The sequence below is a fragment of the Vulpes lagopus genome, chromosome 12 (genome assembly GCF_018345385.1).
Source record: "Vulpes lagopus strain Blue_001 chromosome 12, ASM1834538v1, whole genome shotgun sequence".
Taxonomy (NCBI): domain Eukaryota; kingdom Metazoa; phylum Chordata; class Mammalia; order Carnivora; family Canidae; genus Vulpes; species Vulpes lagopus.
The window spans coordinates 37,820,003-37,846,206 of record NC_054835.1 but is presented as its reverse complement, the minus strand read 5'-3'; the positions used below and the strand labels follow the sequence as shown (position 1 = coordinate 37,846,206).

General features: G+C 56.8%; 1 protein-coding gene across 11 annotated transcripts in view; it reads left to right on the top strand.

Moving 5' to 3' along the window:
• SRCIN1 (SRC kinase signaling inhibitor 1) overlaps positions 1-26,204 on the top strand; it is a 68,404-nt gene that overhangs the window by 12,040 nt on the left and 30,160 nt on the right. For 6 of the 11 annotated variants that reach the window (XM_041726721.1, XM_041726726.1, XM_041726725.1 and 3 more), the window contains 3 exons: positions 14,773-15,074; positions 18,176-18,274; positions 24,898-24,921. In XM_041726721.1, coding sequence (XP_041582655.1) covers positions 14,773-15,074; positions 18,176-18,274; positions 24,898-24,921 — 425 coding nt within the window. The remainder of the gene's footprint in view (positions 1-14,772; positions 15,075-18,175; positions 18,275-24,897; positions 24,922-26,204) is intronic. The other 5 variants (XM_041726727.1, XM_041726722.1, XM_041726718.1 and 2 more) reach the window with 4 other exon arrangements.

Here is a 26,204-nt window from a genome sequence, read left to right as displayed (position 1 = left end):
CAAGTCCTTGGTGATCTTGGGGACTGTGGGCAGCATGGTTGGACCAGTGCCAAGGCCACTTCACAGGGCCTCAGTGACCCAACCGCCTAAGTCTGTGCCCAGGACCAGCAACTTGGGGCCCTGGACCTGAGACCACCTGATTTGGGCTCAAATCCTCATTTAAGCCATTTCCTAGCTCTGTGGGCCTGGACCAGATGCTTTTCTCTGAGCCTCCGTGTTCCTGCCTGTAAAATGGCAGGGTTGTCAGGCATCTGGCTGGCTCAGTCAATAGAGCATGTGATTTTTTATCTCAGGCCCCACGTTGGGTGTGGAACTTACTTAAAAAAGGGGGGAGGAGTGTAAATTCAAAACAGAAATGGCAGGGTAATGAGAAGAGTACAAGAAAAGCAGCAGCTGGTCCAGAGCCTGGCCTACAGCAGGGACTGTGCCCCATTGCTGGTTGCCTTTCTGCTCACACCCCTCCCACCCCAGGGCAGCCTGAGCCCAGTGTTGTCTGGGTCCTTCTCTGTCCCCCCACCTGAGAAGTGGGGCTGCAGGATCCCCACCGTGGCTGTTTGAAGACTCACATCCTCCAGCCCTTTTCCATCTCTCTGAAGGATGCTTCAGCCCCAATCTGGGCAGGCAGCTGGGGGAGGCAGCCCTCCTTGCCACTGTGGCTGCTGCTGCTGCCTTGATGGCTTTTTAATAACTTTGCTCCGAGACAATCTGCAGAGCGCTCGCTCGTTTGTCTGCCTCTTAATTAAAATTACCGTTTTCCTAAAAGAGCAACGGGGCTGCTCCCCTCCCTCCCCTGCCCAGTGGCTGCTGCCAGAAGGAGGCAGGAGCACTTGAGACGGCAGCCCTTCCCCTCTGCCCACCCTCCTCCCCCCTGTCCTGGTCACTCGGGCCAACCCCCCTTCCCCGGTACCCCTAGCAGAAGGGCTGAGCCTCAGCCTCCCCGGTGGGCTTGGGGCAGGGAACCAGGAAGGGGGCCTGAATGCTCTCCTTTCTCACCCACCCTTTTCTGGAATACTCCCAGAGGCAGGGAGCTCAATATCTTCCAAGACTTCCTGTATCTGTAAAGAAGGGAAGCAACCCGGTCCTGCCTATCCACCCAGAGCAGAATAAGATAGGTTGGATGGTTTTTGGAAGAGTACAGTGAAGGATTATTAGGGGTGGGGATGGGTGGGGGGCATCCGTGGAGGTCAGTGCCTCAACATTGACTAGGGTTTCACTTACAAGAGTACTCTGAGCTCCCTTTGTGGGCTCTGAGTTGCAAGGGAGTGGGGGCCTGGCAAGGTGGGGGGCTCATTTAGTCCTTGCTGAGTTTTGGGGGAAAAATCATCCTATGTAAAAATGAAAATACTAATGACCAATATTTACTGAATGTTTACTTGATAATACAGGAGCCATAGGCTGGGTTAAGCTCTGTGCATGTGCTAGTAAAACAATGCTATTGTTTTATGGGGGAGGAGACAGACCAGAGAGGTCAAGCAACATGCCCAAGGTCACACAGATAATCCATTATGGCAGCCTCCATACTGCCCTACTCCCCCTCCACCTAAAGGACTCTAGCTTCGGTCTCTCATGCTGTAGGCAGAGAGGTACACTTTACCTCACTCTCTGAGGCCCTGCGAGTGGGGTTCCTCCAGAGTTCATGAGAATTGGCTCTGAGGTTTATCTCCACCTTCCTGCCCCAACCCCATTCTTGGTTCCGCCCCAGGGGAGCCTAGAGTGGGAGAAGGTTGGGGAGGGGTCTGGAGGTTAGCATGTTCCCATTTCCCAACCTCCTTTTGGTTCAGAGCAGAATTCCTCTCCTTGTGGGGAATGGGCCACAGGGCCAGGGAAGTGACTCAGTGACCTGGTTGTGACAGCATGTGCTGCTTGGTTGTAAGGTGGTTTCACACTGTGACTTCGTCGGTGAGGCCCACCTAGTAAACCATCCTGGAGGATGGGGCATGCCTGGGGCCTGGAGATCCAACACCAGGAAGGACCCCCCCCTTAGAAGTCTGTGTCTCCAGCAGCTCCCCCTGGGGCTGGCCTGTCTCCTCTGTGAACCTTTGTTTTTAGTGGCTCATCTTCCGGGATGTCCCCCCTTGTCACCTCCACTTCTGCGCCTCCCTGAGATGCTCCTCCAGGACCACCTCCAGGCTTGACCTTCTGAACTCTCCCACCATACTGTCATGTGTCTTCTGGCCATTGGTTCTGGACGCAGCCGAACCTGCTGGTCCACTTTTGCTCTTCAGGGGCAGGAAATGCATGAAGCCTTGAAGCTGAGGATGAGGACAATAGAATGGTGGGAACCATGGTGAGGGACAGTGCATGAGCTCCTTAAAGATATTAAAATTCAAAAAAACGAAACAGCACAGCACCAGCTGGACAAAATACCTGTGCCTAGTGTGGCCCCAGCGTGATCCTTGCCAAACTATGGTGCATTGGTGATGGCGACACAGAATAGGTGCCTCCTAATTGTTTGTTGAGTGAATACATGATTGTACACGTGCTAAGCATGGGGCTAGGTTCTTCACATGTTTAATTCTTCCCATCTTCCCAAGGGTAGGCACTGTTTCCCCCATTTTGCTTTTGGGGAATCTGACATCCAGGGAAGTAAAATGACTTATTCAAGAGCACACACATATGAGAGGGCCTAAGCAAGATTTGAACCTTGGGTTCTTGTGCTATTCCTGCTCTGTTTGGTCGTGAGCATGTGTGCGCGGGACGCATGACACACACTCTCGGTACCTGCCCTCGACGGCCAGTGGCCACCCGGTCAATATGTGCCCCATGCTTGTGGGGTGGTAGGGTTGAAGAAGTTGAGGGCTGCAGAGGCAGGGAGGGAGCGGATGCCCATCACCCCAGCACACCCCTCCTCCCTCAGCTTCCGGTCCCATCCCAGCAGCTTGGGGATGGTGGCATGGTGACAGGTGCCGAGCTGCAGAGATGACAGCACTGCTGATTCCCCCATAATTACTGTCTGATGAGATGCCAGAATTAGCCACCGCACGAGCATGGGATGCAGATATGGGGCACAGTGCAGGGAAGCAGCTGGGGGTGAGGGAGCCTCTCCTTCCAAGCCTGGGACCCCCCTGGCAGTAGGGCAGGGTCAGCAGTGGGGAGGAGGAAGCAGAATAGAAGGAAGCACTGTGTAGTTAATATGCATCAGATAGTATATTGCGGGTTGTGATTTTCCAGTCCTCAGAGTGGTTAGGCATGCTCCTGAGATGGGCTGGCTGCCGGACAGGGCATCAAGGGCCTCAGGGCACTAACCAGAGACTTATAGGCAGAGCAGGCTGCCCGGGGTAGACTCTTGAGTACACCCTTGGGTGCCTAGGTCTCGGATCTGCCTTACTGGGGCTGTAGGGGATAGAGGTGCTGGGAGGGGGCTAAGCCCCGGAGCAGAGTCCTTGAATCATATTAGCAAGGCCAGGCACCAGAAGACAGATGGAAGTGCCTGGAAGGAGCAGGCAGCTTCAGCTGACCTTGCCAGAAGAGTCATCCATCCCAGGCAAGAGGAATCAAGTTGGCCTCCAAAGTTTGAGGTCAGAGGAGGCCTGAGATTTAGCAGCAGGAGTCAAGTGTGTTCTGGTCCCAGAGCAGGGCTGGGTGTGTCCTGGGTATTTGTTACCCCGGCACACATGCTGGGAGCAGGGGGAGGGCTGCTGAGGCAGAAGCAGAGAGGGGTCATCTGGATTGCTCAGACCTCATCACACCATTGGAGCAGTTTTGAAGGCCACCAACGAGGAAGAGTGGTAACAACATGGAGGTCACCCAACAGAGGGCAGATGGCTGGGGGGCTAAAACCAGGCCATGAAGGAAGGACCTAAAGTGTTGGGTTCAGAAGAGGAGATTCAGGTTCCAAAGCCCCCATCCTGCTCTGAAGGGAGAGGTCATGACCTGCCCCAGATCCCTCTGAGGGCCATGGGCATAGATGCTGGCTCATTTTAGGGAAGGAATAACCCCACACGATGATCAGTGACTCAGATGTAATGAGTTCTCCATTCCTGGAGGTATCCAAGCCCTGGCTGGATGGCATTCCTGAGATAGGGAGAACTTCCAGTTTCTCTGTGGCAGGGGTTGGGAGGACTCTGTACCCAGCTAAAGTGTGAGAAGGTAGGGCCCCTAGAGGTTCTTTCAGAACTGTGGGACCTCTGCCCAGCCATGGGCCTCTGTGGCCCTGGAGCAGCTCAGTTCCCTGCCATCCATCCCTCCCGTTCCCTTCCCCACCCTGGGGAAGAGTCCCTTTGGATCTCCTGGTGTGGGGCCTCCCGGGGCGGGGGATGGTGCCCAGGGTCTCTGTGCTTCACCCAGGAGGAGGGCTGCTCCAGTCTTCCTCTCTCACAGACTTGAGAGGAGGACAACAGAGGCTCTGGCCCAGTGGCTGGACGACACAGGGATGCCTTAGTGGCAGAGTCAGCATTTCCTTTAGGGCAGCAGGGTGTACAGGAAAGAAGGGGGTCTGTGCTGAGAACCCCCACCCTTGAAATGAGAATCCTCCACTTGTCTGGAGGACAAGTGCTCTGATCTGGGCAAGGTACTCTTCCCGAACCTCCTCTTCCTCGTTGTGAAGTGAGAGAGAGGAACCTGACAAGGGGACCCTGAGAACTGAGTAAGCACTGGCCACCGAGCCCTCGCAGACTGTCTGAGGGTGGGGGGTGATGTGTACAGTTGTTGGGGGCAGTGGCACTCAGCCGGTTGGCGTCTCCCACAGCACCCAGTGGGCCTGGTGCCCAGCTTACCCCTCGTCACTTCAATGGACGGGTGGTTTACTTGTGAAGAGAAGGTTGGAGGCTTCCAGTCTTGCAGATGGAAGGGGAGACTTTATTGCTTGCTTTCCAGCCTGTGCTCTGACTTCCTGGATCTGCTCTAGTGGGAGGGTTCAGGTGAGACAACAGGGACAAATTCTGAAAGATGCCTGTGGTATCTGATCTGGCTTCCCAGGTCAGGCAGGAAATCTGCGGGGTCTCCTGCCTTCTCCCACCTCCGCTTGGGCCTCGACCCTCCAGAGGCTCTCTGGTCCTAACCTGGTGTCCCCAGGGAGAGGAATAATATGATGCAGATTTGTCTGTTTGTTCTCTGTCAGCTTGCTAGGCAGTAGAGTAATTAACCCATAACGTGAGGGTTGAGCCCTGGAGCCCAGTGGCCCCGGCTTCACCTTTCGCAGCAGGTGGAAGAGGGTCAAAGGCACATGGCTCCTCCCCCTGAGCACCTGTAGAGGTAGAGCAGAGGCTGAGGGTGCTCTGTCCTTGGCATCACCTTTTGATTAAACAACAGTCAGAGTGGAGGTGCCTTGAGGTTTATACCCATCCCTCTATTTCAAAAAGGAATTCGAGCACTTTAGCAAGGAAGCCCTGAACCTGGCAAAGCAGGAGAGAGGCCAAGGAAGTTGCTTCCCTGAGGTGTAGCTGGATTCAGGAAAGGCAAATGGGGTCCCCACTGTCTCACACTCTAAGCTGGAGATGGATTGACCTGGCACTTGAGGTAGCCTCTGGATGCACTGCGATCTCTTGGGGGGTGGGAGGTGTCCTTAAATGTACATGATGTGTCTACACGGCACAGTGTGCTGTCTGTCCATATGGCATCTGAGACTGCAAAATGGTGAGTCAGGGTGGCGTCTGGGTGACCTGGGTCCTGGCTGGGCCTGGGTGTGCCCATCTGCGTGTAGATGCCTGTGGTGGGTGCAGGTGGGGCAGTTTGTGGCTGGACACATGTTGGTGAGCGGGTATTGGGCAAGTGGGCGTGCACCATGGTGCACAAGTATGATGCCGATAGGGTGAGTGAGCAGGAGCGTGCCTGAGCTGCTGAGCATGCGCTTGGCATCTGGAGATACCAGGACCCTGGTGGTTCTGGTGGCTGAGGGAGCTGTCTGGGTGCTGGCAGAGAAAGTGCCTCCTAGAGAGAGTCTGACCCCAAGAAGGATGGTGTCTCTGTGGAGGATGTGGAAGGATCTAGCAAATCTGGGGCTCCTGCCCAACATCTAGGAGGCTCTCGCTGAACACTGGATATTGAAAACTTCCCCGTGGGAAGGTGGGAGTGATGGATGGGCCCCTCATTTCCAATAGATTGGGATGTCTCCCCCTGGGAACAGGAGGTCCCCTCCTCTAAGCATGCTTTTGGCCCAAGGCAACTTTAGCGGTGAGGTCCCTCTGTCCGTGCTGGCTGCCCTGGCCATAGCACCCTGAGGCTCCAGTGCCCCTTGGGAGAGCAGGAGCTCTGGCAGCCTCTTCAGAGTGGTGGCAGAGCTGGGGGACAGGTGCCCATGTCCCTCCCTTCCCACCGTCTTGTGTTTCCTTCCTCTCAGCCTGTGTTCCTCTCGGCTGCCTCTCCAAGGAGACGGAGAGCTGACAGGACACCTTCCCTGGGCGCGTGATGGTGGAGATGCCATGCAGGAGTTAGCTTGTTAACGCGGCGCCACGTGGGCCCACGCCAGGGCTGGTCCCAGCTTTTCCAGCAACAGCTTCAGACAGAGGGTGATACGCTCCCCTCTGCATCTCCGCCCCCTCCGTTCCCAGGAAAGTCAATTAGCCAGATCTTCATTAGTAGCAAAAAATCAAAACCCTTCAGTGCTGGGTCTGATAAAACTCTGACAGTGGGGTGAAAGGAAATCAGGGAATCAGGCCGATGGGGAAGGAACTGCCTCCCACTTGCCCCCTAGGCTGGTGCCTTTATTCAGTGCACAACCTGTGTGCCTGTCTACTGGGTGTTATTAGCTTTTTATTTATTTTTTAAACAAATGAGAGGACTGAGGCTCAAGGAGGCTGCTAACCTGCTCAAGGTCACACAACTAGTTAGTGGCAGAGCTAGGTTTGAACAGAGCTTTCTCACTCCCAAATTGATTTTTGGTAACGTCATAGCTTTGCCTGTTTGCGGAGTGGGATGGTGCAGGGGAAAGAGGGAAGGTTGTTTATCTGGCCTTCTTGTCAAGTGGCTGGCTTCTGGCCCTTTTGCAGCAAGGGGAAGTCTTGTTTGAGGAGTGTGGTCAGGGTGCTATGTGGGGCCCCTGATTTCTGTGTGGTGAGCTTCCCCCGGGATGGGGTGGATGCCTAGGTTTGTGGCTGGCCATGACCCACAGCTCTTCTCTCTGGAGCTCAGGATGCTCTAGCATGTTTTCTACCTTGCAGCCGCCGAGTCCTCCTAAGGAGATTGTTAGTCTATGTCCTCCTGGGGCTTGGGGCCCTGGGGGGGGGTGGCTCTCCTGGCAATTGCCTTCTGGGAAGTGGCATAGTGGAATGGAAAAAATCCTTGTCCCTGGGGTCCAGGATGCCTGGGTTCCACTTCTGGCTCTGTCTCCAGCTCCGGTATGACTGGGTCAGGTCCACTCTCTGGGCCTTTGTTTCCTTCCTGTGAAAGGCATTTGGCTGGAGGAGTCGCAGAGACTGCTTTTCAAGATACAGGCAGGGGTACACAGAACAGGCTGGAGGTGTCACTCCTGCCCACTGATGGGAGAGGGCAACAGGTAGAAGGAAGCAAGGACTCCACAGCCGTGCAGAGCCAGGGTGGCTGGTGGAGATGTCACTGACACCAAGCCTGACGTCGTTTGATGGCCCCCAGGCCCCCACCCCTCTCCTGAGGTGGCCTGATGGCCTCCTTCCCCCACCCCATTCTGTCCTGCAAGATCACCCCATCCGGATGGAGTGGTAGCTCTCCCATCAAGGAGGCCTCCAGTCTGAGGGAGGAGGCTAAGGCCTTGCCCTGAGGCAGCTTCCAACCGAATGAGGTAACCAGGGTCCTACACTAGTGTCCCTGGTAGAGGACATGCGGCCCTGCCCTGAGCTGGAGCAGGTGGAGAGAATCGGCAGGAGAGTCTGGCGAGGGAAGGATGAGACGGGAAAGCTGGCAGAGGGAGCATCTGGCTGGGGCAGTGCTTGCCCTACCTTCAGGGAGCCCAACACCCGTTCTCTCTCAAATTCCCTCCCCAGAGAGAGCCCCAGAAGCTCTGCTGGGGGCACTTGGGACCCAGACTCCCCTGCAATGGCTCCTCCTGGGCAGGTGAGGGCTCCTCCCCGCAGCTCCGAGGAGGTCCTTTAATTCGATTCCAACTCGTTTACCAACTAAGTAGCCTTCAGTGGGTTTTAAATCTACGCAAATTGGTTTGTGTTTTTCTGCCTGAGCGAAGCTGTGACTGGCAGTGCCCTGCACCCTCCCCTGCCACCTGGCTCCCTCCGGGGCTCTGTTGTTCCCTGCCCCACACCCCTCCTGAGTCTCCGCCCCAGCTTCCCTGGGGGCTGGGGTAGCAGAGCTCCCTAGGCATGGGGGTGGAAGGGCTCTGTGGGCAGGGGCAGGGGCCACAGTCCTAGTCCCCTGCTTTCCAGCGCCATCCCCCAGGCACCCCCACTCCGTCCCAGCCTGAGGGAAGAGAGTCCGTTTGGTGATTCTTCTGAAGTCACCCAACCTCCCTGATCCTCAGTTTCCCTGGTTGTACTTCAAGGAGAACTAACCTGCCCCGGGCCCTTCCCCATGTGGCTCTGTAGATCAGTGCTGGGGGTTGAGGAGGAGCATCAGCCAGGGACCACCCTGCCTCTGTTGCCTTCTTGTCCAGCCCACTTTCTCCCCACTAAGGCAGTCTCCAAGAAGTGGTCCATCTATGGGGGATGGGCTCCACCTGGCCTCCTCCTACTTCTCTGTCCACCCATCTGACACCTCAGGGGGACCCAGGGATAATAGCTTGCCTGGCCTTGCCCCTGCCTCCCTGGTGCCTCTGCTCCTAGGCACTGGGAAGTCACCTTTATTGTCTAACCATCTGCCCCATGCTTTCAAGATGGCTCCTTTCACTCCCTGGCCTCCTTCTCATGGGTTCCCCTCATCCTTCCTCTCTGTCTTGCCCCCCAGACCAGACAGGCTGTCCTGAGGTGGCCTGACACTCAGGAAGGTGCTGCTGGGTTGGTGAGGAATAGGGAACAGGGCAGGTATGGGGGCTTCCAGCCCCCACTCTGTGCCAGGAACTGGACATGAAGCCCTGTCCCTAATCCTTGGTCCAACTCCCTCTTCCCCTCCAATCGCCCTTCCTCCTATCCCCCCTCCCTCCACCCACCCCTGCCAGTCTCTGAGGCTCTGGTTGGAGTGACAGGGAGACTCAACAGGGCGCTGGGCATTAGCAATTTGGGGAGATATTACACAGGAATGTTTACAGAAAGGCAATTGCCCGGAAAATGACTTTGGTTGCTGTGGTATGGGGCGGAAAGGATGGTTTTAGAAAACAGACACAGATGGGCTTCTGCTCCAGGGACCTACAGACAGATAGCAGGGACTGAGGGGCAGGGGCATGCAAGCAGCACAGGGCCAGGGGCACCCAAAGACAGACAGGCCGGTTCCTTCAAGGGGATGGGGTGGAGTGAGGCAAGGGATGACCACCTTACCTGCTCTAGGTTCCTGGACCCTCTGCCAAGCTCGACCTTTGACCTCTGGCCTCTGACCTCCCAGCGCAGCGTGCTTCCTGATTGCAGCAGGCACCCAGTAGGATGGAGATGTCAGGCACAATTGACAGTGGCAGCCGCCTCGGGGCTCCTTCTGGGTGACTTGGGCTCCTCTTGTTTGGCTGCAGACAGTGGGAGTGGGGGAGCCTCGAGCTGCATGTGTGTGTGTATGTGTGTGCGTATGCATGTGTGTGTGTGTGTGTGTGTGTGTGTGTGTGTGTGTAAAGCACTTTATGGTCTGAGCCAGGCCCTCCACTCTTCCAGGAGTCTCCATGCACCCCTTCTCTTGCCCTGCTCAGGCCTCACTGGGATCTGGCCCCCAGGACCTGTGGGCTCCCTGAGCTGGTACCCGGCCCCCATCTCTGCCCAGGTGATGGATGGGGCATGCCTGGGAGCCCTCTCAGGTCTTCATGGGAGGGGCCTCATCCAGCTTCCTGATCTCTGGGGGAAGGGAGCCAGGGACCTAAACTCTGGGTTTTGAGCTTGGGGGTCCTCACAGCAGGGACCTCAGAGAGAGACTTCTCTTTTTGGGACCTTGTAGCTTCCTTCTTTCGTCTACTTCCTTCCCTTCCTTGCTCTTCTTCCCTCTCCCTCCCCCCTTCTCTTCTCCACATTCTCTTCCTCTGAAGATGATGTCATGTGTGAATGTTGCCCAGTGGCAGCCAGAGGACAGTAGTGACATCTGGGGTAAAGACACTAGGTGGAGATGGGCTCGATGGCTAGTGAGATGGTGTCACTAAAACTTGGGGATCTTAATTCTCATCATGAGTTACAGTGATCTCATGTAAAAGAATGCAGAGGAGGATAAAAATAAATCAGGCTCATAAATAAAGGTGGAATTTGGAACTGGCGGCAGAAAACAACAATGTGGCTGTCTTCCCAAGCGCCTGCGCCCTTATCCCCCTCTGGCCACTGGGAGGCGCCCACCACCTCCTGTCACCCCAGCCACAGGTCCGGCCCTTCCCCCAGACCCAGGCTGGGAAGGCTGAGCTGAGAGTAACAGAACCCCTCTCCCCACTTTCCCTCCCCCTCGTTCTGAACAGGATTGCACCAGTCTCAGGCATCTTCTCCAGGGCTTGGGTCTCTGACTCAAAAATTATGATTGGCTGGCAAATCCTCTGACCCCAGCTTTTTTCTCTGGCTCCCCAGCCTCCACCCTTCATGGTCCTTCAATCCCCAGCCTGCTTACCCATCAAGGCCTCTCTGTCCCATCTGTCCCCTCTGCCACCCCTGAAGACGCCTGCCCATACGGACCCCTTACTGCCCCCTGTCACTGCTGCTGGGAACGGGAAGCGTTGATCTGCTCCGACCGGGGTGCCCAGAGCCTGCTGCTTGCTAGATTGTAATCGATCTCCTGGACTTTGCACTGAGCTGCTCAGTCTGGGGAGGGTCAGGGCCACTCCGGGGACTTGGTGGTAGCTGGAGCAGGAGCAGGAGCAACGGGAAGGCTGTCCTGCTAGGGCCCAATAGCCAATGTGCCAGGAATATCTTTAATTCAAAAGAACACATTTTCTCCTCCATTGTCTTGCCAGTTTGCGGGGGGTGGTCAGCAAGACAGGGACATGGTTTAGAGGTTACTGTCCCCATTTTACAGATTAATTCCCTCAGGCTCCGAGAGGGAAGGGACCTGTTGACTGAATGAGTAAATAAATGAACAGCTAGCCCCGGGGTCCTTCAGGTAAAGGAGCTGACTTGAAACCCAGCATAGCTCAGGCTCGGGGTTCTCTTCTCCCAGTGCCCTGACCTCAGGGGTAACAGGATGGCCCCACAGTCCAGAAGCCCAGGTCAGTCCTCAGTCAGCTGGCGCCCTGCAGAAAGGAGTGAAACAAGCACAGAGCAGGAGCCTCATCTCCCCTCTCCCACTCCAGCTAGGTTCTGTCTTTCTTCTTTTAAAAAAAAGACTATTTATTTATTTATTTGACAGAGAAATGGGGAGAGAGAGAGAGAGAGAGAGAGAGAGGAACAAGGAGGGGGAGCTGCGGAGGGAGAGGGAGAAGCAGCCTTTCCGTTGAGAAGGGAGCCTGACACAAGGCTCGATCCCAGGACCCCTTAAACAAGCTCTGAGCTGAAAGCAGACCCTTAATGGACTGAGACACCCAGACACCTCCCCACCCCACCCCAGCTAGTTTCTGTCTTTGCTAAATAAAGCTGAGGCTCTCGAAGGTTCTTAAAGACATGCTACAGCTTTGCAGATCAAAGCCCCTCCTTCCCACCACCCCTCAGAGATAGCAAATTGTCTTTCCTGCCCCTGCCTTTCTCTCTGCCACCCCCTAGAATCGAGCTTCTGCCTCACCCCGGACTCCTCCCTTCACCAATGCCTGGGTACCTGCCAGCTGAGCCCTGACCTCAAGAAGGCAGGGACAGTCCTTGCTCTACTCTCCCTCTGTTCAGGCTGCTGGGCAGCCCCCTCCTTGCCACCGCCACCCACAGTGAGATATATGGGACTGCAGTCATAAATAGGGCTGCAAGCACATGTCCACTGTCCGCAGCTGCTTCCCCTCCACTGCCGGCTCTAGCAGCCCAGACCCCTCCTTGCCAGCCCAGTCTTGCCCCTTTAACCAACCTGGGAGACCCTGGGTGACCCCTGGACCTCCCATAGTCCCTGCTTGTCTCTGTCTCAGCCCAGACATATTGAGACCTCCCCCTAGGAGCCAGGGAAGCAGGTGCAGGCATGGAGGGTGGGGATGGGGCTGAGCAGCTCTTCTGGGTCCCAGAGGGCAGAAAGGCATGGGGCGGGGAATGAGAACCGGAGACCTGTCCCCTGCACCTGTGTGTCCAGAGCCCTTGGAGGGCACTGTGAGCCTGGCTGTCTGGCACAAGGAGAAAAGTCCCTCTAGCTCTGGGCAGGGCTGGGCCAAACTCTAGACCTGGGATTCCAGCAGCAAGCCCCATGGGCGGAATCCACCCTACCTGGGCAGAGAGAGGCCAATGGCCGTGGACCGTCTCCTCCTACTCAGTTGTACCCAATGCAAATCTCTGGTGCTGAGGGTAAGCGGAAGACAGAGGTTAAAGCTCATGGGAGGCAGCCCCCTGACTCTGGTTGGGGCTATTTCTCTGGTGCCTAGAGCATCCCCATCCTGTCTCTCCTTCTCCTGGATGATTATTCAGGTCACTCCTTTTCAGCCACATTCAGTGGTCCCCTAGATTGCCAGCAGTATCTTGAGGGCAGAGACTAGGCCTTCCTGAAGATGGTCCCAGGGTTCCCAGCCGCACTCAATCAGGGGCCATCTTCGGGAATTTCCTCCAGATCAGGGACTCTCTGCACCATATTAACTCATTGTTTTTCATTAACTCTCTTTGAATCTAAATAAATTTACTTAAAAGAAAGTCTTATCTCTTTACCATCCCCAGGAATAATATCCATGGCATCAGTGGTTGGACCTTCTATCTGGGGTTTCCTAATTATTATGAAAATAAAGGTATAGGTATTAGAATATGAAACTGTTCCTGCCAAAGATAGCTCTTGTGAATCTGGACCTTACTTTGGGGAGCATGCCAGAGGGTGATGACTACAGTGAAAGGGACAGATGCCTGGTATGGGGTGGTGGGGGAGGCAGGAGGGACCCCAGACTCAGTGCCAGGCTGGGGACAGGTGAGATAAACAGAGAGGAGCACCTAGTGCCATGTGGTATTGCCATTGTTCTGTCAATAGACATTTGTTGAGAAAGTGTGATGGGAGGGGATGGGGCCAACCTAATAGATATTGGGGTCAAATCTAGCCTCTACCACTCACTGTGGCTTTGGGCATGTCTTTGGACTTCTGTGACCTTGGCAGCCCCATCTCTGAAATGGGGCCACTGTGATAATCCCCCAAAAGGGGTGCTGAGAGGCTCATACATCATGATGATGCTGCCTCATCAGGCCTTTGGAAGCCATGGAATTTGTGTCTGTGGAAATCATTCTTCCTTTAGTTTTGGTGGGAGGTGCTGGGGCCTCAAAGTCTCTGTCCCCCAGATCTACATGCTTTAGCCATAAAGCCTGGGGAGGAGTGTGTGTGTGTGTGTGTGCACACGCACACGTGTGCTAGGGAAGGGGTGGCTTTTCCTGAAATGTGGCTGAATCTCTCCTTTCCTCCTGTGGAGCACAGGAGGTGAGTGAGGCCTGGCGGCAAGCCTAATGCACAATGGATGTGTGGAGGAAGGGGGCTGAGGTGGCTTGGTGCTGGACAGAATCTGGCTGGGTCCCAGGATCCCCAGCTTCCTCTTCTTTGCCCCAGGTGGCCCGGCGAGTCAGCCCTTGTGTGGAGGTGCACATGTTTGCTGCAGCGCCTGACACCCCCAGACCTAGGCTACGCTTGGGGGGTGTGGCTTTGAGACTAGTGGATTGTGGGGCTCGGGAGGTACGCAGGTGAGACTGCATTTGTCTCCTAGTGGGAAGACACCTGGCATCTGGTGAGGGTGGTGCTCTGGAATCACTGTCCCCTGCTGGGGCTCTGTAAAGTCAGCTTTGAGGCTGGAGGACAGGAGACAGCAGGGCTGGGCCTGGTGAGGCCAGCAGCTCAGGGATGGTGGGCATATGGGAAAAGGATTCAGAATTCTGCATGGGGACCTCAACCCCCGGCCTTCTCTCTTTTTTTTTTTTTCTGCTTCTGTACTGTCTTTTGTCCCCTGTGCATCCCTTAAAGGTCTTGAACTTGTGTGTGTGTGTGTGTGTGTGTGTGTGTGTGTTGGGAGGGGAGACTGAAAAAAGGGAGGGTCCCAGGGGGAGGGCTTGAGCTGTTCTGTCTGCTTTCTTTCTCCTTTGAGTTTGTCCCAAATCTGTCTCTCTCTCACTGTCCTCTCTGTACCCAGCCTCCCCTGTCTGTCTGTCTGTCTCTGGGAAGGGAGGGAAAAGTGGGGGTCCCATGCCCCAGACCCTGGGCCTCCAAATCCTTCCACCATTACTCCTGCCCCGGGCATCTTAGTCCTGGCCCCTTTCCAAGCTAATCCCCTGCATTTAGGACAAGTGTGTCCTGGACATGCTAGTCTGAGGGAAGAGGTTAGCACGTACACACACACACACACACACACACACACACCCTCCTTAGAGGATGCTCCTGAAAGGAAGACTGAACAGGCTCCTTTCCACATCTTTCAGGAACCATCTAAAGGAAACTCCCCTTCCCTCACCTGTTCACACCAGCTCTAGGAAGGAGGAAGGGGACGCATGGCCAGAGATGTTCAGGACCCCTGCGTACAACCCCTCCTTGGCCTCAAAAAACAGCACCCCCCTGCAGTCATTACCCTTCCAAAGCCGCCCGCCCGGAAAAGAGCACAAAGTCGGACCCTGCTCTTGCAGGGGGCAGTCCCTGCCTCAGTCCCGCCCCCGCAGGGACCCTGGTGAGGGCTGGGCAGCCCCACGCCGGGCGCCCGGTGACCCCGCCGTGCCCTCTCCCCTCTCGCAGATCCGGAGCGGAGCAGCCCCCCTATGCTGTCTGCGGACGATGCCGAGTACCCGCGGGAGTACCGGACCCTGGGGGGCGGGGGCGGCGCGGGCAGCGGGGGCCGGCGCTTCTCCAACGTGGGGCTAGTGCACACGTCCGAGCGGCGCCACACGGTGATCGCCGCCCAGAGCCTGGAGGCGCTCAGCGGGCTCCAGAAGGCGGACGCCGACCGCAAGCGCGATGCCTTCATGGACCACCTGAAGAACAAGTACCCCCAGCACGCCCTGGCCTTGCGGGGTCAGCAGGACAGGATGCGAGAGCAGGTGAGTGGGGGGCTGGCTGTGGGCTGGGGAGGGGTCTGAGCCCGTGCTCCCCGCTGCCCGGCCCCAGGCTCTTCCCTGTTCAGAGAGGCATCTGGGGAGGGAGCTAGAAGGAAGGAGGTGGAGGAAGGGGCGGGCCAGTCTGGGAGTTGCCCTGGTTGGCCTTTTCTGGAGCCTGGGGAGGAAAGGGATGGGGGCTCAGCCTCCAAACCTTTGCCTGCGGTCCTGGAGTGCGGAGCGCTGGCAGAGAGGCAGAGAGGCAGAGAGGCGTTTGGACTGGGCTGAAGTGGGGGAAGGTTGTCTTGGACGCCAAAGAAGTGGTGGGGAGGAAGAGGAAACAGTCTTGGGGACCAACTGTTAGGAGCCAGAAGGCCCGGCCCACCTGGAGTTGAGACTGGGGTGGCACCTCTAGATGTGGCCCCCTTGGGAGCCTCAGTAGGCTGGATCTGATGTGCCCCCAGCCCCTGCAAGAACAGAACCCACAACTCCTGGGACTTTTGACCTCCTCCTTCCCTATTCCTTCCGCCCCAAGACTCGCTGTGTGACTTTGAGCTAGAGGCTGCCTTGGTTTCTCTCCTGCCATCAATAAGCCTTACAGAGGAGTCGGGGTCCTTGCTTCTGGACCAGAGTCTGTCTCCTTCTGTGTGGGGTAGGATGCTTCACTTGTAAACCTCTCCCAGATTCTTGGTTGCCTGGATGCACCTCTCCATCCAAGTATCACCTTCTTGTCTGTGGGAAAGTTCTCTCTTGGGACTAGCCTTCTGCCTACAGTATCACATTGGCGAGATGCCTTGATGGCTGCGGAGACCTAGGCCTTGTACACTCCAGGAGAAGCAGAGGAGGGGAGGGAGGTACATCCCATCCACACTGTTTCAGTCGGGACTGGGGGTGTCAGTCTTGCTCCGTCCCCCTTCTACGTGCTGCTGGGTGTGGCTAAGAAAGGGGAAGGGTGTCCCTACTCCTATTGTCACAGAAGGGAACAATTGGCGCCCCTCAAGTCACCTCCAGTTCTGTCTTGCTTTTCCCTTTTCCAGCTTTAGGGTCCTCCTGGGAGCAGAGTTCTGGCTGGAATAAGGGAGACTTGCAGTTGGAGATACGGCCCTCACCCTCAGGGAGCCCCTCTCAGTGGGTTCCTTCTGGTGTGCTGGCTTGGGAGGAGGGGCAGGGGCATTTGTGATCTGGAGGTGGGGGAAAGGATGGTTACACTTGAGTGGGAAGGGCACAGTCAGTAGAGGGTTTAGAGAAGGGGACACTAGGCAGGCAGGCCTGGTCAGGAAAGGCTTTCTACAGGAAGAGGTATCTAAATGAGGCTTAGAAGGATGAAAAGGGTGTGAATGGGCATCGAGGAAGAGCATGCTGCTTTAGGAGCTGGGAAGATGGGAAGTGAGCATGGTTCTGAGTCGGTCTGGGGATGGGTACAGAGACCCACCTGGCTGGTGCAGAAGGCTCAGGGCGGGAGGCAGTGGGAGATGTGGGGGCAGACTGGAAAAGTGGGGCCAGATGGTGACAGCTAGGAGGGCTGTGGTTGTTTTTGGATGGTGAATAGGAGAGGACAAAAGGGGGACTGGAGGGAGGGGAAGGAGGGGGGGGGAAGAGAATGTGTTAGGGAGGACTAAGGGAAAAGATGGGGAAGTTGAGCAAAGCTTGTTTGTTGCCTGGACGGAGGAGCCAAAGACAGAAAACCTGGGTAGCAGGGAGATGTGGTGCCCTGGGAGAAATAAGAGGGTGGGAGGGACACTTTGAGAGTGGGGGTGGGAGACAGCAATATGGGAGGTGAGTTGCAGAGCAGGGATGTCCATCAGGCGTGCCATACGTACATGCCCTTCATGCTGAAGCTGTGGTCCCTTCAGAGCCTGGGACTCTGAAGGGACCACAGCTTCAGCATGATGATCAAGGCAGAATGGCAGTGGGACTTGGGGCATAAGCCTGGCCACCAAGGCAGGATGGAGTCTGAGAGGGGAGAGTTCCATGAAAGTGGGGAGGAGGAGCCAGGAACATTCTCTCCATCATGAGGAAGAAGAGAAAGGCCCAGCAGGAGGACCACTTGCACTTCAGAAGCTGTGGGGGCAGCGCTGGGGAGTGAGAAACAGCCATTAGGACTGGATGTGATCTGTGGGTCTGGAGGGTACCCCTCGTTTCTTGTGATGTGGCGAGGTCATGGCTCGTTTTAGGGGTTGAGGCGTTTGGAGGTGGTGAGAGAGCACGACCTGGGACACAGATCTGTCTGGGAGTTTTGGCCATAAAACGATGTAGAGGGGGTGATGGCCTCAAGGGGCAGCAGGCCCAAGAGGGAAGGTGGGGGTGTGTCTAAGGGCCTCAGACGTGTCTGGCAAATTCGCTGGCACAGGGAGGCAAATACTCAGCAAATACTCCTCTACTAGATGAGTCAAAGCACAGCAACTCGCTCACAAATTCATTCCTTTGTTCATTCACTCATTCATTCCCCCCGGTAGAGTGTGAGTGGGTAAGACCTACAGGCGGTTCCCTGGCCAAGGAGGGCCTGGCGCCTAAGGATAGTGCCCGCTGGGTGAATGTCAGCAGGATGAATGAAGATTAATGGATTTGGGGATGCCGAGGTGGGAGAGGGCTGTGGAGAAGAGGGAAATCAGGAGGTGATGGGTTTCAAGCCTTAGGTGTGGGGTGGCCCTGGGGTGGGAGATGGCAGGGAAGAAAGAGGTGCTGTTAGTACAGTGGCACATGGGGGTGAGGACCCCTGCGGAATGGTTCCCATCTCTGAGGTAGGAGATGACATCTTCAGTGCGGAGGGAGAGGAGCTGGAGGAGCCGACAGGTGAGGAACAGCTCCCGGGCAGAGCATCCGGGGAGGCAGTCAAGAACTGAAGAAAAGAAATTCAGGAGTATCTGATGGAGGAGGCCCTCTCCAGGGCTCAGGGATCTCCCAGTCAGGCAGAAGAGAAACAATGAGAAACAGACCAGGGGCTCTAGTTAGAGATCCACCCTCGGAAAGGGACTAGCCAGTGTTGCAGGGTCCCTCTGGGGTATGCCAAAGTTTGCCCCAGAAATGTCCCTCCCTGGCCCATCACAGTCTCCCAGCGGCTCCTGCCCGCTCCCCCTAATGGGGTGTCCCCCCCTTCGCACACACAGGTTGGCGGCTGGACCGTGGACCCCGTGTGCCTCCTCAGCTCCCTCTGCTCCCACCTCCATGGCGACTCCGCCCCCTCCGGGGCTGGCCAGCCGGCCCAGGTGAGTCATGCACAAACCCCCATGCCCCCCAAACCCTGGCAGAGTTTGGCTTGGGGGAACACTTTTTTTTGGAGGGGGGATATCTAGGATTTTAATTTTGCATTCCTTTCTCTTATGTAGGACCCCCCCCCCCCCATTTCAGAGGACTCCTAAGCCCTGTACTCCCTCCTGATTGTCTAATTCTTGCCACTACCTCCCTAAAGGTTTGTCTTTGGGGAAGGAATTTTTGAAGGGGAATACCAAGTTTTGAAAAAAAAAATTTGGATTCTTTCCTCCTTTGAACAGGAGTATCCACCCTCATCCTATTGGTTTTCAGGAGACTCTTATGCTCTGTATCCCCCTGCAGACCACCTCAGTCCCAGATCCCCCCCACCCTATCTTTCCATCTCTGAGTGGACCCAGCGTTCGTTCCCCTGAGGTCTCACCATCAGGAAGTTCTTCACAATGTTTCTCTATTACCTTTCTTGGTATGCTCAAGACTTAGTTTCCAATTTTTCAGAGGACTTTGGCATCTAGCCATTTGTTCTGAATTTGTTCCCTGATTCCTCGTCAAGCCTCAGTTTCCCTGGTGGGAAGACAGATCTCAGCTCAGACAGGGACACACTCAGGCAGGGCTTGGGCTTCCAGCTCAGGCCTGGATATTGCCATGGGGAGAAAAAGAGGCATCTGGGGCCCCAGCAGGGAGGAAGGGCCAGGGAGTCTGAGTTGCAGCCAGGGAGGGGGCAAGCCCTGAAGAGGGGGCCTTGGCTTGAGGGTGCTCAGTTGTAGGAGGCAGAGGAGACACAGAAAAGAGGAGTCCAAGGGGTAGAATGGGTACTGGCTTCATTTTCTCACATACCCTACTGCCCCTGGGGACAGGTAGCAAGGCTTGACTTTTTCAAGAAGGATCAGAAGGATAGATGTGACAGCCTAGGAAAGGATGAGGCTCCCGAGCACGGACGTTTTAGCGGAGTGTAACTCAAGTCTGGCAACAGATTGGCACACTTGGCATCACCCACAGGGCATTCCGCCCACTTCCCTTTTTGGCTTTCAGCTCCATCTTGACTGAACTTTGGGGAACCAAGGTGTGTCTGCCCCCAAGGCTGGATGGCAAGTGAGACAGACTTGTCCTAAGTGGCCAAGTGCAAGTGGAGACCAAAAAGGGGGCTGGGACAGGAATGGTGATGGGGCTGTGGACAGGTGCGATGTGCCTGGGACATACAGAGGCCCTCTCCAGATGACATGTCTTGGCACTAGATATGGTTGGGATGATGGAGAGGCGTGAGGCTGCACTTGGTGAGGTCAGTTGTCCTAGGTCATGGGGCTCTAGGCTTGTCTGCATCTGGGATTTGCTCTGATGGAGGAAATTCCATTAGAGTTTGAGGAGATCCTGACCCCAGGGCTTTGTGATTACAGAGGAAAGCGGACGTTCATAGGATCTTGTCATCACTTGCTGCTTGGTACTCATCACACCTCCATGGCGGAGTCTGAGGCTCCTTTATGTAAAGTGTAGGATCAGAGATGGTCAGCAAATGCCACAGTTGCACAGCAGAGCAGGGTCAGAGGCCATCGGGGAAGCTCAGGCGTCCTAGGCCTCCCAGACTTAGCTGGGGATTGAGTCACAGGACAGCTGAGGAGGGGAGCAGTGCACCCTGACACGCTGATGGGGAGAGGCCATGATCTCGGAGGGTGACAGGTCAGGAGGCAGGACACACTCCCCCACCCCCCACCCCTTGGCCAGACCTTTGGGAGTGGGAGGCTGAAGAGGACCCTGGGAGAGGACCAGAGCCTAGACTCCGAGCCGCAGCCCCTCCCCCGCTTCCACCAGGCTGCCTAACCTCCCTCCCTCCTTCTGCAACCCGAGTCCCGGGCGGCCGGCCGGCGTATCGGGTGACCGCGGCGACGCAGCCACCAGCCTCCGCCGATCCTCGGCGGGGCTGCGCCGGCGGGGCCGCGCCGGGGGAGGGGGCCGGAGAGAGGATGTGCTCGGCGGCGCGCCGCGCCGCGCCAGGTGGAGTCGCGGTTACCGGGGCGACCGGGGCCCGGGCCGGCTCGGCGGCGGCGGCTCTCGCATTGCAGCAAAGGGCACCGGCGGCGGCGGCGGAGGCTGCGGAGGCAGCCGGGGGCGGGGAGAGCCCGGGCGGGTGGGAGTAGGGGGCCGCCCTCCCTCCCGCGCCTGACGCGGGACCTGGGCCTGGGGGCCCCGCGCGTACACCTGTGGCCGCAGGTAAGGAGGAGCGGCTGCGGGGGCCGGGGCCGCGGCCGGGGTTCCGCGGGCGGTGGGGCACGGGGATGGGGGCCGGCCCCGCGGCTCCGAGGGGCGGTCCGGGGATGGGAGGCGGGCAGGCCGTTGCGGTTCCCAGTCCCCAGAAACGCCCCCACCCCTCCCCCACCGTGTTCGTCGCCTTCCGCGTGGGCCGGCCCCCCCACCCCAAAATGCGGCTGGCGCCCTCTCCCCCAATCTCCGAAAGTCATGACCTTCCTGGGGTGCGCCCTTGCCCCCGGCGCCGCGCAGGTCCCGCAGTGCCGCCCCCCTCCACGCGCTCTGCACCGGGGAGGGGGAGGAGACGAGGGTGCCGTGGGGGGAGGGTCGTGCATGTGCGGGGTGGTGGGAGGCTGGCCACGCGGGGGCCCGTTAGATAGCCCCAGGCTGAGGGGCGCCTGTTTACGTGGACGCGTGTTCGCAGGAGTTGAGAGGTGGGTGTGTGCGCCGGTGCACGCGGAGCCTAGGGATGAGGAGCCAGAGGTGCGACCTATTTGGTTGTCCTCCCTCCCAGGAGTGCGTCGTCGTCTGGGCTCGAGGTCAAGGAGGGGTCACGCCACTCACCTAGCCTACAGGGGGGATGCCTGCCTGAAGAGGAAGGGAGAGACCCGGGAAGCAGGACCGGGGCTGACTGGGCTTGGGGTCCCCGGGGGTGGGGGATGGGGGGCTAGGACCCGCCCCTCCCAGGGCTGGTGCCCGGAAGGGGGGTGGAAGGATCAGCTGCAGGGGGAGAGAAGAACCCCACTAAGGGCACTGAGGTGAGGAAGGGCAGGGGTTAACTCCTCAGCCCCCAGAGGGAAGAAGCTATTTCCTCTTCTCACCGAGGAGTTGGAGGACTCCCTGGCCTCGCTTTCTTGGGTCTCTGGGAAGCTCCCCCTCCCTCATTTCTGAAAGCCTTGTCCCTAGAGTGAATGGTTGGCTTCCAAGTCTAATCCTTTAGAACACCTCTCATTTTGCTCCCTGCTCCTGTAAGACTCTTTCCTACAAGTGATCGCCCTCGGCAAGGGCTCTCCCACTCAAACCTTTCTTTTTTCCACCTTCTCACTGTCCTCTGGGAAGGGGAGACCACTCCCTGAGTATGGGGGAGGGGGAGAGTTTCTGTCTGGTATGGGAGAGCTTTGCTGGGGAAGAGAGGCCAACTTGGGCTCTTCTTGTCTTTTGCCCTCCTTCCAGGGGGTTTTTGGTGCTAGGAAACTCCCAGGGAAAAGGCCTAGAAGGCTGAGCAGCGCTGGGTGCCAGGAGATGGCGGGAGTGGTGCCAGAGGAGCGTATTCAGAGACATCCCCCTCCTCCTATGGGCTGGTCCTATTTCCTTCGCCTTCATTCATGGTCAAATATTTGTTGAGGGCCTACTACATACCAGGCATTGTGTTAGGTACACAGGAGGACCAGACTACTAGGAAAAGGGTGAGGAGGTTGGATGGGGAGAACTTCACCTTAGCCAATGGGGTGCTAAGAGCTCCTCCTCTGCTCTCAGTGACCCAAGGCTGTCCCTTGGGTTTAACACCCTGGAAAGAGACAGCAACAGAGGACAGACAGCATTCCTAATGACTTCTCCCCAGTTGTCTCCCCCCATCCCCCCAAAGACACTGAGTTGCCAGGAGACCATGTGTCTTATTCCTAGTGGGGCCAACATAAAGGAGGATCTTTCCTCCCACTTTTCAGAGAGGCCAGAGGGGCTAGGACCTACTCAGTGTGCTCTATGGGCCAGGGCCTAAAGTCTCAGAAGTCTGATCTCAGCCTTACCATGAGTTTGCCTGGCCCAAGTGCAGCAACTCTTCTGTTGTTACCCTCTAGTGGGGCTTGCTGGCTTTCTTGTGGCACTGATGCTACGTGGTCCTCTCTCCTGTCCCCAGCTAGTGACCCCTCACTTCCAGGTCTAACTGCTCCATGGATGTGCCCAGTCTTGGGAGTCTGAGGCAGGCCTGTGCGGCTGTGGCCAGGCCCCAGTGGTGCAAGGTGGCTTCGACCATCTGTACATACTGAGTCTGATGTGTTGGCACTGGGGGCTGGGTCGGGGTGGGGCATCTTCTGTCTCTTGAATCAGGAGTTAACCTACCTAACCCATGATGTTTGGGGTGTCATAGGCCTGGGACGGTGGCCGAGGTGGCCAGAGGCTCTGTGACCTGGCTAGTTGTGGGAGGAGGGATTTTCTCTTTGTACGTGTATATACTGTGTGGGTACTGTTTTATGTGTTTCTGCAGCTGAGGTGTGTGCGTACATGTGTGAATGGTATCCATGTCTCTGTGTGTTTCTGTGACTCTGGGGGAGGCTAGAGCGCAGGTGAATGGTACTGGTGCCTCTGTGTTTCTGTGAGTGGAGTCGAGTGTATGTGAGCAAGTCAGGGTCTGGTGGGAGGGATGCATGTTTGTGTCTGTGTGGGGCTGGTCTCTGTATGAAAATCTTTGTCTCCAAGTTTCTGGGGTTGTTTCTGAACCATGGAGGCTTCTCTCCAAGTGCTTGTGTCCCTTTGTGAGTGTGTTTTTGTTGCTCTGGGTGTATCTCTGGCGATGTCCTTAGCTGAGGATGTCTGAGAGTCTGTGCTCAGCTCGGCGGTGTGGGGTCTGTGTGTTTTGGGCACGGTGGGTGGCCTGTGTGTACACTGCGTAATGGTGGTGGTAGATGAGGGACAGCGGCCTTCTCTGCAGAGCCGTCCATCACTGCCGGGGCTGCAGACACGACTCTTATCATAAACCTTCCCATGCCCTCTGCCTGGCTCTGTCTGCCCCCAACGTGTCCACTCCCTCTGCCACCCCTCCCTTCCCATGGCCGCAGGCAGACATTCCAGCCTCTTGCCTCTCCTCCCCTCAGCACCTGTGGGCATCCCCTGGCACCCATGGGAGTGGCATGTGTCCATAGATTGTCCTAGGCCTTGACCGGAGCACAGATTTCAGTCCCCTTCCCTTGCCTGGCACAAGTCTATCTTTTGTGTTTCTTGGAGCCAATGCTGGGGAAAGAGGTGGGAATGTAGCTCAGATGGGGATGGCCCTGGTGAGTGAACCTCTTCATCCCAGCCCAAGCCTGGCATCACCCCCACCCTAAAGCTCTAACTCAGGTAAAGCCTCCATCCCAGCTGTGCCCTTCGACTCAGCCCCTGTCCAACTGCTCTCTGACTCTGAAAGGCATTCAGGTGGCACGGGGATGCCCCTCTGTGATGTCCTTCCCCTATCAGGGACCCTCATTGTCCCTCTTCTCTGCTTGTGGCTCTGAGGCCTGGGAATTTTGTCTGCTTGTGCCAGGCACCCCAGTGCCAGGCCATCTGCTGCCTCTGTCTTCCTGCTGAGGCTGGCACCGGTCAGCAGGGTGCCTTCAGCTTTGCCAAGAACCAGTCCAGCCTCTGGGCCTCCTTCCTTGTCCTTAGCCATCTGGAAGGGCCTTCTGGTCTCTAGGGAAGACAGGGTGACCCTAGGTTATTGTGAATGAGGAGGAACCTCAGGTGCCCTACTCTAGGGGTACAAGGAGTCTTCCTCTTTCGTCTATCTGGCTATAGGACGTTGCCTACACTCCCAGTCTCTACAGCTCCCCTTGTTCCTCATGGCATCGCATTCATTGCCCAGTACTGTGAAGTGACTGGTAGCCGTCCACTTGGCTCTGTAATCCCGGCCCATCATGGTACACAGGCCTCCCTGCCCTGGCCTTGGCCCCTAGCCTCCCTCATCCACTCCCTCCCTCCCATTTTGACCCCCCTGGACTCCTGCAATGACCTCACTGGAGCTTCGCTCAGATGCTTTCTGCCTGTCCACCTTGTCAAGTCCAAATTGAAGCCCACCCAGCTGGCCCCAGTCCCTCTTCGCGGCTCAATCCGCTACTTTCCCAGAGTCTGCAGCCCAGCCAGACTGGCCTGGTGACTCTTCCCTCAACACAATCTCTGCCTGCCTGCCCCTGGGCACTTGCCGCACTGTCCCCTCTGCTCAGTGCACCTTTCCTCTCAATCTCCAGCTGCTCATTTTTCAAGACCCAGCCCAGATGTCACCTTTTCTGGGAATTTTCCCCGGGCCTGTCACAACCAGATGCCCCTTCTCTGACCCCACAGCTCCGATTCATCTCTGCCCGTGTCTCATGGGTTCCCCATATCATGGCCTTTGGCACTTTTCCTACCTGTAACTCTCTGAGTTACCATGACTAGAATGGGTGGCTTGTGAACATCTGGAATGGCTCTCCCTTGTCCCCACCAGTGAGCCTGGAGCCCACTCAGGTCTCGCCTGGGTCTCAGTAGAGGATGGGATGTACCAGATACTGCTTCCTTCCTGCTCCTGGGAGGGCGGAGGGCCCTCCTCCCAGGGCTAAGTGCTGAGCTCAGAGGGTCTCTAACCCATTTCTGCCCCTTCTCTCCCCTTGTGGCCCCCTCCCTGCATAACCATGTCTTCTCTTATTTCCATCAGCAGCCAAACTACTGGAGTTTCAAGGTCAGTGCGTGTGCTTCTGCTTCCGTGACCACTGCATGTGCCCTCCTGCCCCTGGCCTCCCTGCACATGCTTTGCACAGGGGTGTGCATCTGCACGGGACCTTCTGGTGTGGGCGGTGGGCTTTGGGGCTGCAGGCTGTGGCTGCTGCTTTCGAGAGAGTCTGGGCTTGCCTGCCAGGGGCTCGAGGATCCAGAGTGGGAGTTTGGGCCACCTCTGCTGGGGATCTGGGCTGGGAGTACTTAGGCTTTCCCAGACTGGGAGGGGCATTTTGGAATGAGAGAGGCTGCCTCACATTTACTCCCACCTGGAGACACTGCTGGCTCCAAGGTAGGGACCTGGATCCCATGATCTGGTGGAGGGCCCTCTTCTCTGAATTCAGCCTTCATCTGCCAGGGAGGTCTTGTGACTATGATGGGCCCCTCATCCCCTTCTTACTTTGGCCCTTTGGGGAGCTGGTCAGTGCCAGGCAAGAGACTCACAGCCTTGAACCCCAAACCTGTTGCCCACATGGAGGGCTGAGCTCAGGAATGAGTGCCTTCCTGCCTCCCCTGGACAGTTTGGGCTGTCCACAGCTGGAAAGCTCTCTTCTCTTCTTCGAGGGCATCCCGCTGAACCCTGGGGGAGCACCCTCAGGTGCCTTCCCTACTTTCCCTGGCACCCCGGGCTCAGAACTGAGCCAAATTAGGCTGCCACTCTGTCCCAGAGTCTCCAGCCCTCCAACTCCCAGGCATCGTGACATGGTGGAAGCCTTCTATCCCCAACACCCCAGGTACCATTCTGCACCAAGCATCTTATTTGCGAGCATGCTCGCAGAGAGAAGTCCTTGCAACAGAGAAATCACAGAATCATAGACTTATTATGTCAGGCACACAACCTTTTTGGGAGGAAGCAGTAGAATGTAATGGTTCATTGCATGGGTCCCAGAGGCTGGTGGTGAGTTCCAGTCTGCTACTAACTAGCTGGGTGACCTGGGGCAAATTTCATAATCCCCTGGGCCTCAGTTTCTCCTCTGTAAAGTGGAACAATAATATCTGCATCATGGGGTTGTTGTAAAGATAGAAGAGATACTGCACATCCTAAGCACAGTGCCTGGCTCATGGTGAGCCTGACATGGTAGCTTACTGCATGGGCTGTTAGAATCACAGACACTGACTTGATTCCCAAATCAGAATCACCTTGAGAACTTGTCAGAAATCTTGAACACCAGGCCCTACGCCCCAGAGATTTGGATTCAGTAAATGTGGGGTCCCGGAAAGAACATTTTTAAAAGTTCCCAAGGGTTT